Genomic DNA, 15,268 nt, shown 5'->3' with positions numbered 1-15,268 from the left:
TAAGGTACAAACTGAAGCCCCCCCCCCTTACCCACGTCCATTTTGGAAGTTGTGGAGCCGGGGTGCAGGGGATTGGGAGGCTCATGTTGACCCCAAAAATGGTTTAGAAGGTAAACGAAACTCGGTTTAGAAAGCCGTCGATGTTTGAGTTGCAGTTTTTTTTTTTAAATCGAATCAGGAATCTGAAATGGTAATATAGTATACAATATATCATATTTCGGCGCTACCCAGCTTATTACTATTGACTTATATAAGTATCTAATTCACAAGTCAAGAAAGCAAACAACACTGAAGACGTTCCCATTTTGAAGAAGGTCACCATTTACAGTCTCACAAATCATCAAGTTAGAATAAATATTTACTTCCCTTAAAGCAAGAAAACTATAGGGTTTAGTTCTTTGACAAGAATTTAAATCTGTTAGGTGTATGCAAAAGCATCTCAATATTTTACGACTTATGATGGCTTTCTGATGTGAGTCGTATAATTCATAATTTTGCTTGCAAAATGTTGAATTGACGAGATTTCTTAGTTTCTTAGTGACCAGTTTATCACTGTGCTGCCAATAGTTCAATTGATGACATTTGATAAATGATCTTTCGCCGTCATTTTGCAGCCAAAAAAATGTTGAATTTCATGCTTCTTAGAATTAAGAATTTTGACATTTTGTCGTAAATTGTTTCTATATTAACCGAACAATTACTAATTTTGTTGAAAATTGTTACTATATTAACATATGCACCAGTTTGGCGTTTAAAAAATTAATTTTGTTTCTGGTGGTGGACCCCAGACTCCCCTACATAGGGGTCGGCCACAATAAACCAAGTGCAGCCACCCAACCCCTCTTCATAAAATCTTTCCAATAGTTGAGGCTATATATATCGATGACCGCATTTGCGGAAATGTCTAACCTCTATCATATAGCCTTTTATCGCCTTATTTTGTGGTTTCACTGTTAGCTCTAGAATCATGTTGCACTTTCTTTGCGGTGTCACCATCTTGAGAAATAAATAGCCTGGTTTTGTGGTGAAGTGAACAATGGTACAGAATAAGAAGAACATGGATATAAGGAGTCGACATTATTGCCTTCTGACACAAGACACCATCAACAGAGGATCGCTTGACATCGAGAATCTAAACAAGAGCTTAAGTTTCAACAATCTTTCGCAGATTCACCGTCAAAAAAAAAACAACACACAAGGTAAGATTTTGACTTCATTTTATATTGAATTTGACTTTGTTATTATTATTATTATTATGATCATTATTATTATTATAATAATTTTCTTTTATAATTTTTTTCTATGGCACTATTTTATACTTCTTACCCTATGTTTTAAATTTTAATGGATGTATTGACTATGTCCAGCGTCAGAATATGAGACTAATATGAGACACATATTTGCTTAAGTTTTTCCCAATGTATGTAAAAAGAGATTTTGGAGAAGTCTTGGAACATATTGAACTTGAAAGTATATCTTCCTGTTTCTTTCTATTTTGTTGGTGAAATTGTATACTCAAGGCACCAGAGCGTCTTTCTTTAGTGTAAAACGTTTCAATGCGCACGTTAATTAAAATCCCATTTAAGACCGAACCTGAAATATAAGGTGACATAAGAGACAAATTTCAAGATTTTTTTGATATGTGGTTCTACTGATCTTTTAACGTCTTCTTTGGTTTTCAAAATGTTCAATGTATTTATTTCAACCATAAGTCTAGACTGCTCCTTTAAAATAACTTGAACTAATTGGTTGTCTATAACTTGGTTGAAACAATGTTCCTAAGCATACTCGTTGGGATAAAGTATTGCTTTTTGAGAATTTGCTTGCATTGAAGTAGGTAGTACGGCTGCTATTATTTATACATTTATGATATTTTTTTTATCTCATGCTATTCATACCTAATGTTATTATAATTAATTATCAACAGTTTATTATTCGTATCACATTTAGTACTTACTTTGATGGTATACATTGTGTCGCCTGTTTTGCATTGCAGTTGCCATGGATACTGTTTTCCTCGTAGTCGTCACGTGCCTGAGCTTCCTAAAGTTGTCTATGGGCCAATTTCCAAACTTTAATCCACAAGAGAGAAACCTCACAGTAAAAGGTAGGATCTTGATTCTTTAGAACTAAGTCTATGTAAATGCAGAATCTTGATTCTTGATTCTTTAGAACTAACTCTATGTAAAGGTAGCATCTTGATTCTTTAGAACTAACTCTATGTAAAGGATAAACAGTTAACGCTTTTGCATATAATCTTCATTTCAAAAAATCTTCAAAATATATTACCAAATTATATTCATCAGACTCAGTCATATTTATTCATTCATTCATTCATTCATTCATTTATATTTGTTTTAATCACGTATTGTGTACATAGACTAAGTACGAAAAGTACATCAAAGTTAAAGGGGAGTAAACTAAATATTCTTGAGGGCTTAACAAATAGAATACTGCCTGAATGAAAAGCATAAAAGGAAAGAAGAAAGAAATAACCGTGGCCTTATAATAAATACACGGCTTGATATATGATAATACAATAGCCCTTGGTACAAAACTTGCAAGAATTAAGTTCTGTGAAGTGTGAAGTGTGAACGTGGATACAAATTATTGTTATTGCCCGAGTTAATTTTTCGACAATTCCGTCGATATTTAAAGGATAACCTTAGGCTGAGTTTTAGCCTTGATGTGCTATAGACCAGTAATAATAGGAGGAAGATCAGCAAAAGTTATGTTTGTTTGTTATAAATAAAAAGGTTTTCAAGATATTCAGATTTAATATATGCTAAATGTCTGTAGTGCTCCTTTTAACGATAAATTGATGTTGATATCGGTTCCTAAATGTAAATGTGAATAAAGATCCATTGTTTTAGAAAGTCCAACTTGATATTGACAACACAACAACCTTGTATGATTATGATTACGATTACGATTATGATTATGATTATTGATGACTTCCGCGCGGGTTTCCCTAATGTAAATTAGCAGATCTGTTTACCTGATGAATGAATTATTTGGATTCGAAAGGCATATGCTTGACTCTTTGCTAGATTTCAAACAAACTTGTAAGATGAGTTTAATGTTCCTGTAGATATTACCCCTTGTATAGAAAACTATCAAATGATGACAATAACATCTGCAACCCAGTTTTTTATACGTTCATCAGGTGTGATTCCATAACCCCCCCTCCTTCCGCGCCCTTATGGCAAGCCGTTTTACTTTTTATTCGATATTTGATGATATCATCAAATATTTGGTGATATCAGCAAATAATTGTTGATATCATCAAATGATTTGCTGATATCACCAATTATTTGATGATATCAGCAAATAATTGTTGATATCATCAAATGATTTGATGATATCAACAATTATTTGCTGATATCAACAATTATTTGCTGATATCACCAAATAATTGTTGATATCAGCAATTCATTTGCTGATATCACCAATTCATTTGCTGATATCACCAATTCATTTGATGATATCAACAATTATTTGCTGATATCATCAAATAATTGGTGATATCAGCAAATCATTTGATGATATCAACAATTCCAACATATCACTTATTCATTTGCTGATATCAACAAATCAATTGGTGATATCAGTAATTGATTGAATGATATCAGCAAATGAACCGTACATATCACTAATGCATGCTTTTGTTGATATCACCATTCATTTGTTGATATCACCAATTCATTTGATGATATCACCAATTCATTTGCTGATATCAGTAATTCAACCGTGACGATGATATCAGTAATTCAACCGTGACAGCCCGTCTTACAAGCATGCGCACACGATGTCAGTGTACTAAGCAGTACATGCAAATGACAGTGACGAGACAACAGGGTACGGGTAGCGTTACTTTCACCTTGGCGATTGCGGTAAACTTGATGAAGCACAGATCGTTATTGACAGAAGTTCTCGGATTTTGGGCGAAGTAGAGAGGCTCTTAACTGGCAATGATAATGCTTCTGAAGCGAAAGAACGTCTTCTCCAAGGCAAAGAGAAATTTAGAACGGATTAACGCGAGCATCGATGAGCACAGGTTCAATTCAATAGCAGCTGTGCACGATCAGCTCCTTTCCATCGCAGACGCACAGGCACAGCCAGACGGAACGTTGCATGCCATGAGCGGCGATCATGGGGGGGGGGGCATATTTTAGGTGGGGGATATAGTATCTAATATTCTCCTCCCCAATATTTGGTGGCATAGTGTTTTTGTGAATAAATAGAAACTAATGCATGAGATTATTTATCCAAATCCTATTTGGCGGTGGCTAAAACTTCATCCAACACATGCGCTATGAGGTAAATGACTCTTCGTCGTCGTTTCTGTGACCTGTGACCGTATAGCATGTTGTCACTCATGATTATTATCATAATGTCTGTACATATCTTGTGTATGAGTGTAAGTACGTACAATCATATATATGATCCACATCGGTATGGGTTCACTGGGTCACTGGGTTTCCATTTGGCCTGTTTCCTACAAGATTTCTAACCGCAGGCACGTAGCCAAGTAGGGGGGGGGGGGGGTGGGGCGAAGATCTTTTTTGTCTTTTTTAACGATATCGAAGTTTTATATTTATAAAATTTGTACACAATAAATTAACTGTGTCTGAATTTTCGAAAATTCCCTGACCAACATTCTTCATCATACTTCCCTCTACTGACCGGTCTGTTAGGGGTTGAAGTTTTTTTTTTATATATTGGTTGACCATAGATGAAATTTTGTGCAACATTTATGGATATGTTTTGAAGTGAATTTATAATTCAAATTCTGAACAAATAATGGGCTTCAAACCTTGAAAAGTGGGGCTGACGGGTATTGTATAGGCCGTTACGTAGTATTACCTTCCAAAGCAATGATCCACAGGAGAAGCGATGAGGTCGAACATGATGTGTGACTGGTGACAATCTTGGAAAGGTTATGGATAGAAAAAAAAAACTATTGGGAAACCTTGATTCTCAGGCCAAAGTATACAACTTGTTGATCATTTTCAAGCCCGAGAAGTGCCATTTCCTGTGATCTGGGGGGCTATCAAAACCAGAAATTTTCTGTGGCGCTCCGCTTAGATAGTAATTCGATCGCGCCCCCGGGTTAGAAAATCCTGGATACACGCCTGTATTTATATTTACATACATATATATATATATATATATATACATACATATATATATATATATATATATATATTTTTTAATTTAAAATTTTAATTTGGGGTGGGGGAAATGTTACGCGTCTGCACCCAAGTTAAAGTCCCCCCACCCCAATATTTGAAACAAATCTCCCGCCACTGGTTGCAGCCACCATCGGGGAGCCAGTCTAATGGACACAGTTCCCAGCCTGTTTCTGTCGCCCGCCGACCAGGGTATACTTTTTACATTTTGGTATTTCATATTGAGCTACTTAACCACCCCGATATTATTTTTCATAGGTTTATAGGCCTGGCCTACTCGGTGCTTGCCCAATGTTTGTCCTCCCTGTCACAAGTGCATGAGTAGCCACGGTACCTCTCCCAGTGGCAGTAGCAGTGGCGGCGGAACCGGGGGGCTTGGGGGGGCTCAGCCCCCCCCCAATAAAAAAGTTGAGGGGGCAAATGCATGATAAGCCCCCCCAATATTTACCAAGGCTCCGAAACGTGCATCTGCCCATTTTCCAATGCATACTTGTCGATCTGTCCGATGCACACTATATAGGTGTAATAATTTTAGTAATTGCTGGGGGACCCTCGGCCCGTCCCCTGGCTATAGACCACATTGTCACCCCAACCACGTCTTCACGCCCCGTGAAAAGTGGAAGCAGTGAGTGTGAGTACCAGTAAGCGTAACACAACTTCGTCTTAGGCCAATGACTTGCCTCATTTCAGCCAGTTCTCCAACATCCCCTTAGTGCCGGAGCGTCCATATATACAGTCAGGGGGCGGATGCCCCCCCCCCTGACAGACTCAAATGGACTGCTGGCGCCCTTTTCAGCTTTTCACTATACTTTTTACTTATTCGCTATTATGACTATTTTATTGCGCTCTCATATACCTATTGACATTTGTCATATTCTGTTGGTGTAATTTTCCGACAAAATGGCGACGACACCTATTTATTCTCCGTTTATCTGCAAATTAGCAAGGCCCGGAAAGGGTCATTTCCTGCAATCTAGGGAGTATCTTTACTCAAATTTTTTCTGTACGCTCCGCGCCAACCTGTGGTGGCGCTCCGCTTAGATAGTGTCGAGAGCGCCCCTACAGACCATTTTTGCCCCCCCCCCGACCAATACCCCTAGCTCCGCCACTGTCCTTACTACACTCAAAAACGTCTTTGCGAGTACACTACGAGTATAATAGCTACTCTCTTAAAACACCATCGAATATACAAATTACAATGTTTTTACAGACTTTTACGTGCAATCTGAGAAATTGCAGACTTGAGACCCATATTTTAGGGCTAGGTATTCGCAGCATAAAACACACGGGAAGTGCCGTGTCCGGCCATCTGGGGGTTTGAAATAACCCAAAATTTCTTGTACGCTCCGCGCCAACCGATGGTGGCGCTCCGCTTAGATAGTCTCCACACATTAGCCCCCCCAATAATTTTTCCGTTCCGCCGCGCCTGGAGAGTGGTGGGTATGGGGGGGGGGGGGGTGGGGTCGACATCGTAAATGTTTACTTATGGATGGATATGCGTCAAATGTAGTGATGCTTCTAGATGAGAAACATCTCAAACACTTTCTATTGATATCTGATAAAAGGTCAAGAAAGGAACTTCGTCTTTTCAAGTAAATTGTGACGTATTAACATTCACAGAATTGTAGTTTAGGTTATTTGATTAAGTCATGCTTGCATAAATTATTATTAGTGTTGGTTTGGTTTAAGTTTACATTTGTAACAGTTTGTTTTAGTGTGGAAAACGAATCTACTTGAAGTTCTTTATTTGAGATTCATAAGGAAGGCCCATGTCTTATGGTATACTCTCAAACATAACGTGTATTTCTGATACGGTAAGGACATTTCTGATACTACGAAGCTACAAGCGATAGGCTTCATTCCTTTCCAAATACATATTTAGAATAGATATAACTACACGCTACACAAATATTCGGACACCTTAGTGTGTAAAAAGAGTGATTTCAATCACGTTAGTCTACCTTAACCCCCCAGACTGTTCAAAGTGCTTGAACCCGGAAAGAAGAGCCATTATCCCTATTGAGACCATGACAGTGTGAACGTACTTTAAGGATCAATTCGAATTCCTTCAAGTTTCTTTTATTATGGTCAGACAAATTACCCATGATTATGGCAAACTTTAGACAGTCGATATTGTGTTGTGGAAGATTAAAATGTTCGGACACTGGAAAACTGGTTTTATTGAGTCTGATTGTGCTTTTATGACATATATGGCGGCTTAAGGAGTTTTTAAAAACATATCTAATTTATAAGAAATTTCACCGAAAATTAAGGAAGAAATGAATCTGTATACAAACGCGTTTTTTGTTGTGATTACTGTAGGTAGTACGGTACTGTACGGAGCGTGGGTTATATCGCAATCTGCAATTGCGAAAATGACGTCACGTTCGAGGCTGTTCAAATCATGTTTGAGATGTCCATTATTAACGATTAAACCTCGTTTCTCTGTCAAACGCAACATTAGCGTTCTCATACTTTGATACTTTGACTACATGTTTGAAAAATTAATTATCATTTTTTTAGGTTAATTTTCAGGGCTACCAGACAATCCTTTTAAGCTGCTTTCCACTTAGAAAATTGTTTCCTACCTCGTTTTCTGTTGTAGAATATACGCGTTGACGAAGATTGGCTGCCCTCGAAAGAAAGGGTTTCAATTAAACCCAAGTTTTAAAAGTTAAAATGATACCAAGAACGTTTTTTGGTAAACATCCCAAACTTTGAGGATTTTTCATTTTAAAATAAGGCAAATTACTCTCCTCAAATTTTTGGTACAAACAGCTAGGGTGGTACTATATCTCTTCTAGAAAGAGAACCCAGATATTTTCAAAATGACGCGTTTTGAGTTATCGGCTGTCATATACGACCTCTTGTGTACATCAGAGCAAGTTTACTACCTCCTAAACTAATATTGAGAAATGCTAGAACCATGAAATTTGTAAAGGTGTAAGAAATTTATACTTATAATTAAAGTAGAAGACCCTCACAGCTCTAACATGGTTACGTTGGTATAACTTTGGCATCAAAACCCCTTCCTCATGCTGAATCGCAGCATGAAATAGCAACTTTAGAGCTGCACAACTTGCAAATATATTATAGGAAAGCATTTTTATCATTATTTTGCATTGTTTGTACTAGACATAATAGCCTCTGAAAGAATCAAGTACCCTAAAGCAATGATTTAGGAACAATTTAAAATTTAAAATATCACATATTTCAGTAGTGAAAGATACCAAAATCGTATATTTTGAAACAGTTAACCTAACTCCACAAGACAATGTTTTTATAGATTATTTTTTTAAATTCATATTCTTTGGGATAGACTCTATAGGCATCTGTAATAGGAAGGTAGAAGAATATTTAATTGCTGAGAAATGAGACCTCAAAAATCAAGAAAATGCCAAAATGACACGGTGGGGACAAATTGTGGAATTTCAAGGTGTGATAAATCGGCCAATTTTGAAGCAATGTAACTGAAATTGTCAGAATATGCTTATTTTATGGTGTTCCAAGCATACAATAAATTTGGGGATCTTTGAAAAATGTCGAAGTACAAGATACTCCAAAATTGGTGATTTGATACGGTATGGAATGAACCTGATATGATTCTACCTGCATGGTAAAGTATTAATTTCTTGTATCATGGCAGAGATGTATCGTTATCAGAGAATCGCTGATAATCTGAAAACGATCCACCGAAAGTGCAGTGACTCACTCAGTGAGAAATATAGAAATATCATGTCACCTCTAACTTGGTATAAGCTTCCACATATCAATATGATCAGAACCACACGGGGCATGTTACCAAGGTCATCTACGTTAAATTAATATCATTGTAACTTGATTCTAATTTAACTCAGGGTTTTATTGAGGGAGTTCGATTGTTTTTTCCTTGTTGCATATGACCACACTTATCACTTCCTTAAGAATTCCTTAACAAATCTTGTCTAGAGGGGCTTTCTCCTACTTATACGCCCCTACCCCACCCCACTCCGCCAGACTGACTCACAGAATAGTATACAACAAGACAAATCCTGGTGTACAGTACACATAAATTCATAACTTTGTTTGTTATACAATATTGTTATACAATATTGTTTGTTTCAAAAGCTGCAACTATAACTACACTTTGCATCTAAACAGCCCGATTTTTACCTAATTTATTTTTAACGGGAAGCGGAGATCTCCCTTCTTCAGACCTCTCCTATCTCCTTATCAAAGATGGTGGTTGCGCGCCTGCTCTTTCTTGATAAATTATCTTAAAACCCGGAAATATTGCTTTGTGCTTGGGCTTGTAGTTATTATTACAATGTTGCCAGGCAATGATCAATCAAAAGTTTGGCAGAGTCAAATATTTGAGGTGGGGAAGGGGAGGGGGAGTGGGGTGTAGTTACACTAATAGGGTTGTTAACATCAGCTAATTCACCAAATCGATGAAATATCAGCTTCCAAAACATTACTCGGAATCATAAAATGACTCACTGGCGGATCCAAGGGGGGGGGCCAAAAGGCCATGGCCCCCCCCCCCCAAAGGTGAGCCAAAAAGTGTTTCCGAACATCCGCTAAATCATATGATTGGAAATTAAAAAATCGAGAGGAATAGCAGTGGTAGACTAGTCTAAACCTTCTCGTTTTCTGGTTTAAAATTAAATGCAGAGCTCCCAACTGACCCGCAATTCGCGGGAATTAGACCCGCATTCTAACACCCAAACCCGCTGACCCGCACAAGCGTCCGAAAAAACCGCATTGTAATTGTCAAGTATACATAAAAAAATTTGCATCAAATTTTGACTTAGCAACCATCATTTCTTTAGCATTTAGCATAATAGAGTATAAAACCTCCTTTACAGCATCATTTGAACCTCAAATTAGCCTATATTTCTTTTCATTGGGGCGAGCAGCGAACATTTTCATGCCACGGGAAAGAATGAATTATCACCTACTATTCAATTTATTGATGTTACACACAGAAAAAATGCATATTTCTCAGAAAATTTTGGGTGACAAAAGCCTTTCTAAGTGCCACCATTTTACATGTAGGCATCACCAGGATTCCAAAAAAAATCAAAAGGGGGAGGGGGACACCCCCTCCCCTTATACCCCTCCCGCAGGACAGCGATTCGTGGCATGGACCAGCATTTGCCTTCTCAAGAGTTGGGAGCTATGTAACTGTATGAGCATGAGGATTTACAGTTTAACACCGTTTTGCAGTTACAGGCTGGTTGTAAGAAATTTATAACCTATGAGAAATAAAATTTCTTGAGAAAGATGATCCCAACTTTGTTTCACAAATATTTTAGAAAATTACACCTGGGAAACATTTTTTTTTAGAAGTAAATTAACATCACCATTGTACACTTTTGTTGCACCAAATTGCATCTGAGGGCATTCAGCAATAGAAAATTTTCAAAAGGGGAGGGGGCACCCCCTCCCCAGTGGCGGCGGAACCGGGGGGCTTGGGGGGGCTCATCCCCCAATGAAAAAGTTGAGGGGGCAAATGCATGATAAGCCCCCCCCCCCAATATTTACCAAGGTTCCGAAACGTGCATCTGCCCATTTTTCAATGCATACTTGTCGATCTGTCCGATGCACACGTATACTATATAGGTGTAATAATTTTAGTAATTGCTGGGGGACCCTCGGCCCGTCCCCTGGCTATAGACCACATTGTCACCCCAACCGCGTCTTCACGCCCCGTGAAAAGTGGAAGAAGTTAGTGTGAGTACCGGTAATCGTAACACAACTTCGTCTTAGGCCAATGACTTGCCTCATTTCAGCCAGTTCTCCAACATCCCCTTACTTAGTGGCGGAGCGTCCATATATACAGTCAGGGGCGGATGCCCCCCCCTCCCCTGACGGACTCAAATGGACTGCTGGCGCCCTTTTCAGCTTTTCACTACTTTTTTACTTATTCGCGACAATTGACTATTTTATTGCGCTCTCATATACCTATTGACATTTGTCATATTCTGTTGGTGTAATTTTCCGACAAAATGGCGACGACACCTATTTATTCTCCGTTTATCTGCAAATTAGTAAGGCCCGAAAGGGTGATTTCCTGCAATCTAGGGAGTGTCTTTACTCAAAATTTTTCTGACCGCTCCGCGCCAACCTGTGGTGGCGCTCCGCTTAGATAGTGTCGAAAGCGCCCCTACAGACTATTCTTGCCCCCCCCTGACCAATACCCCTAGCTCCGCCACTGTACTTACTACACTCAAAAACGTCTTTGCGAGTACACTTCGAGTAATAGCTACTCTCTTACTAAAACACCATCGAATATACAAATTACAATGTTTTTACAGACTTTCTCGTGCAATCTGAGAAATTGCAGGCTTGAGACCCATATTCTAGGGGTAGGTATTCGAAGCATAAAACACTCGGGAAGTGCCGTTTCCGGCCATCTGGGGGTTTGAAAAAACCCAAAATTTTCTTGTACGCTCCGCTCCGCTTAGATAGTGTCCACACATTAGCCCCCCCCCCCAATAATTTTTCCGTTCCGCCGCGCCTGGGCAGTAGTGGTACTGTGTAACTTAGTCCACTTTCCCCTCCCGTTGATCGCTATAACCAAGGCTGAAATTAACCGCGCACCAGGCGCCTTTCTGTGCCCGCTACCAGTCAAACAGCGCCCTTAAGACCCAAAAAGAATGCCTGTTGATGGCGCTCGTTTCTAATTCCTTTTTGTAGACGTTGGTTCGATACGCTTGAATTACTGATATCAGCAAATGAATTGGTGATATCAGCAAATGAATTGTTGATATCAGCAATTCCAACATATCGCCAATTCAATTGCTGATATCAGCAAATCTTTTAGTGATATCACCAAATCATTTCATGATATCAGCAATTCCGTTCCTCATATCACTAATTAATTAATGATATGTCGGAATTGTTGATATCAGCAAATGATTTGCTGATATCATCAATTCAATTGCTGATATCACCAATTCATTTGCTGATATCAGCAAATATTTGTTGATATCAGCTATTATTTAATCATATCAGCAATTATTTGGTGATATCACCAAATGAATTGGTGATATCAGCAAATGAATTGGTGATATCACCAAATATTTGATGATATCATCAAATATCGAATAAAAAGTAAAACGGCTTGCCATACGCCCTCTCCCCAACCACACGCTCACCTACTCTCCCGGGCTCACTATAACACCTATAGATATATACCTGAGGTAGCCTATGGGATTCATATAACATTAACGAAGCCTAAACTTGTCAGTGTTATATATTACATTGTTTCATGCTATAACTCTCTCAATCTCTTCCTATAACATAGGAAATTGCCAAAGCTGTACTGGATCCACATATGAGATACCCTGTTTCGGTGACAGCAATTGCTGTATCTATCCATCATATTTTTGTGATAGCATCATTGACTGTCCAAATGGCTTCGACGAACATCCTGCTTGGTGCGCCAGCAAATGGGAAGGTCAGTACAAGTAGACAGTGGTACGGTCACTATTGTTGTTTGCACTGATGTCAAGTAGCATGCAATGTATACTCCACCCCCCACCCTTCAACACCAACTCACCCCCACCCGTATAGATGCGCAAATCGTTTGTAGCTATAGTAACTATGCCGCTTTCTCCTATAGAATGTTGTATTCGTATGGGACGTTACCTTATTACAGTAATATAATAACTTGTTTTTAATTGTAAATTAGTAGATAATGTTTACCGGGCGAGTTCATGATTTTGGATTCGAAAGGTATATGCTTGACTCTTTCAGTCTGAACACACACGTACAGACAGACACAGAAAGAGAGACAGAGAGACAAATGAAATCCTTTACCCGAAAAACGAAATAAGCCCATATCATTTAAAACGCAAAAATATTAATTATTTATATTTTATAATTATAGTTACAGCAACGTTAAGACTGGTTTCACCTTTACAGTTTGCACAGTATAATAATGTCTTTCCCATCGTTTCTAAGATATAGCTCGTCAAATTATTGGGAAACATCCTTCGTTCGTCAATGATGCTAAGTAACCACACGCAAGCTTTATTCGCCGATATGTAAGCCAACTTAGAGTGCCCTATGTACGTAAAAGACTAATATAGTAACGGCAACGGTATCAGGTGATTCGCGCGCAGTATGATAGGGCCATATCACGCTTAACTATCTCCCTCAATCCGTCGCCCATACCCCGGCCTTGTTCTTAATATAAACTTATTCTTCGGTTCATTATTTACGTTTTTCGTATTTGTTTTATTTCCTCAGCGACTTGTGACATTGAAGAGAAATTTAATTTTATCAAACCCTTTGAACTTGCTCAATGTGATGACGGAATGTGTATAACGGAGTGTGACGTATGTGATGGTTATTATCTTGATTGTACAGACGGCTCTGACGAAGACCCAGAACTCTGTAACTCGGACTCCAGGCCAGCAATCCAGGGCGACTGCACCCAGTTTCGTCAGGGATACCCTATCCCAGACGAATAATAAACCAGTAATAAATTGTAACCGAAAAGTAGACAAATAAATTAACAAAAAAATAAACAAATAAATAAATACATAATCATATTCTGTAATTATATTTTGCAGTGTACTATGAATGACGTGCAGGTGGTTGGATGTATGTGTGTGTGTGGGGGGGGGGGTACACGGACGTTGTTTGGTCCCTGTCGTCTGAAGACTGTTTTATTTGGAAGAGGGAATGGGAACAGAGAATTTGAAGTCTAACTAGTTAGGGTGTGTGTATGTGGAGGGGGGGGGGGGTATGTCCCCTTTCTCTTTTATTTTGGATGTGGATGTTTCTTCTCCTCGAACACAGAGGGTCACTTTTGCTTCAAGAGCAATAAGTGTATTTGGCGCCGATCAATGGAATAAATTACCTAACCATGTCAAACAATCTGAGAATCTTGCAATTTTTAAAAGAAAACTCAAAACATATTTATTTCTTGGCTAATCACTAATATACTCAATTTTTCAAATTTTCAATATTTGTATTTATTATTATATATTATATTATTTATATTTATTATATTTCATATTTTTGAATTTTCTTTGAGAATTTATTTAACATTTTGCATTTTCTATTTTTCTCTTTGATTTTCATAAAATTGTATATTTTTGTATATTCATCTAGTACATTTTTCTACGCCATTTGATATCTTATTTTCTTGTGAATGGTTTATTCTTTCTTTGTATTTTGTTGTTAAGCGCAACCGAAAACTTTGTTGGGGTTGCGCTATATGAAATTCAATAAATAATAATAATAATACCAAGCACTGATCTTTAATAAAGCTATAATGAAGTCCAAAATTACCTGATATCAATTATTCCTTAACAGTTTAAATTTGTGATAACTTATTTAAGGTAATTCTAAGAGGAATATATTGCAGATAATTTAGATTTCTTTCATATACAAATATTGAGATAGAACATGAACGTAGCAGGAACAGATATGAAAATGGCCCATGGATTGTTGAAAAATGCAAGATGTACAACAAGGTCCCAATTCTGACGACAAATATTACCCCTCCCCAACCCTGGGGATGTCCATGATCATTGTTGAACTATAACGAAAGGACACAGACCAGCAAATGACCGCCTTTTGGATAATTACAATCTCTGTTAGTTTGCTGCTCCGTTTGATGTGATAATTTACCCAACTTCAAACGGTCAATTGGGCCCTCTATAACCGTACATATGTATAGGTAGAACGCCTAACACTCGTCACGTGAATGGATAACGCACTCTTCGGCAAAACGGACAAGGCTCCTCCCCTCCCCACCCCCCTCCCCTTCTCCCCGCCTCCTCGTGCTCTGATCACGGCTGAATTATATGTATGAGTCTCATTCGCGATCTTGATGACTGCCATGCATATATATATATATATATATATATATATATATATATATATATATATATATATATATATATATTCCCAGGGAGAAACTGCTTCTAAGTCAGCATAGGGAGTTTAAAGAGCATCGTGTTCCATTCGTCATTACACACAGCGATCAGGTCGATCCATTTATTAGGCTGGTCAAAAATGAATGGAACACGTTGAACTTGGGTGACGATATGGGTGACATTTTTATTTTTTATCAA

At 38.1% G+C, this 15,268-nt stretch overlaps 1 protein-coding gene across 1 annotated transcript; it reads left to right on the top strand.

Annotated features, from left to right (window-relative positions):
- The first annotated feature begins 1,021 nt into the window (after positions 1 to 1,021).
- LOC139965680 (uncharacterized) lies at positions 1,022 to 14,476 on the top strand. The gene is made up of 4 exons (XM_071968294.1): positions 1,022 to 1,199; positions 1,997 to 2,107; positions 12,484 to 12,636; positions 13,431 to 14,476. The coding sequence occupies exons 1-4, from the start codon at positions 1,037 to 1,039 to the stop codon at positions 13,652 to 13,654; spliced, it is 651 nt and encodes a 216-aa protein (XP_071824395.1). The 5' UTR covers positions 1,022 to 1,036; the 3' UTR covers positions 13,655 to 14,476.
- Positions 14,477 to 15,268: the final 792 nt, after the last annotated feature.

This window comes from Apostichopus japonicus, chromosome 3 (assembly GCF_037975245.1).
Source record: "Apostichopus japonicus isolate 1M-3 chromosome 3, ASM3797524v1, whole genome shotgun sequence".
Lineage (NCBI taxonomy): Eukaryota > Metazoa > Echinodermata > Holothuroidea > Aspidochirotida > Stichopodidae > Apostichopus > Apostichopus japonicus.
The sequence above is the reverse complement of the archived record's forward strand: the minus strand, read 5'-3'. Positions and strand labels throughout refer to the sequence as shown.

What these genes read in the sequence shown, in the direction of transcription:
- LOC139965680 (XM_071968294.1), top strand. Translation starts at nt 1,037, where the DNA reads ATGGTACAGAATAAGAAGAACATGGATATAAGGAGTCGACATTATTGC. An exon ending in AAAAAAAAACAACACACAAG is followed by an intron (nt 1,200 to 1,996) that starts GTAAGATTTTGA and finishes TTTGCATTGCAG; the next exon opens with TTGCCATGGATACTGTTTTC. An exon ending in GTGCGCCAGCAAATGGGAAG is followed by an intron (nt 12,637 to 13,430) that starts GTCAGTACAAGT and finishes TTATTTCCTCAG; the next exon opens with CGACTTGTGACATTGAAGAG.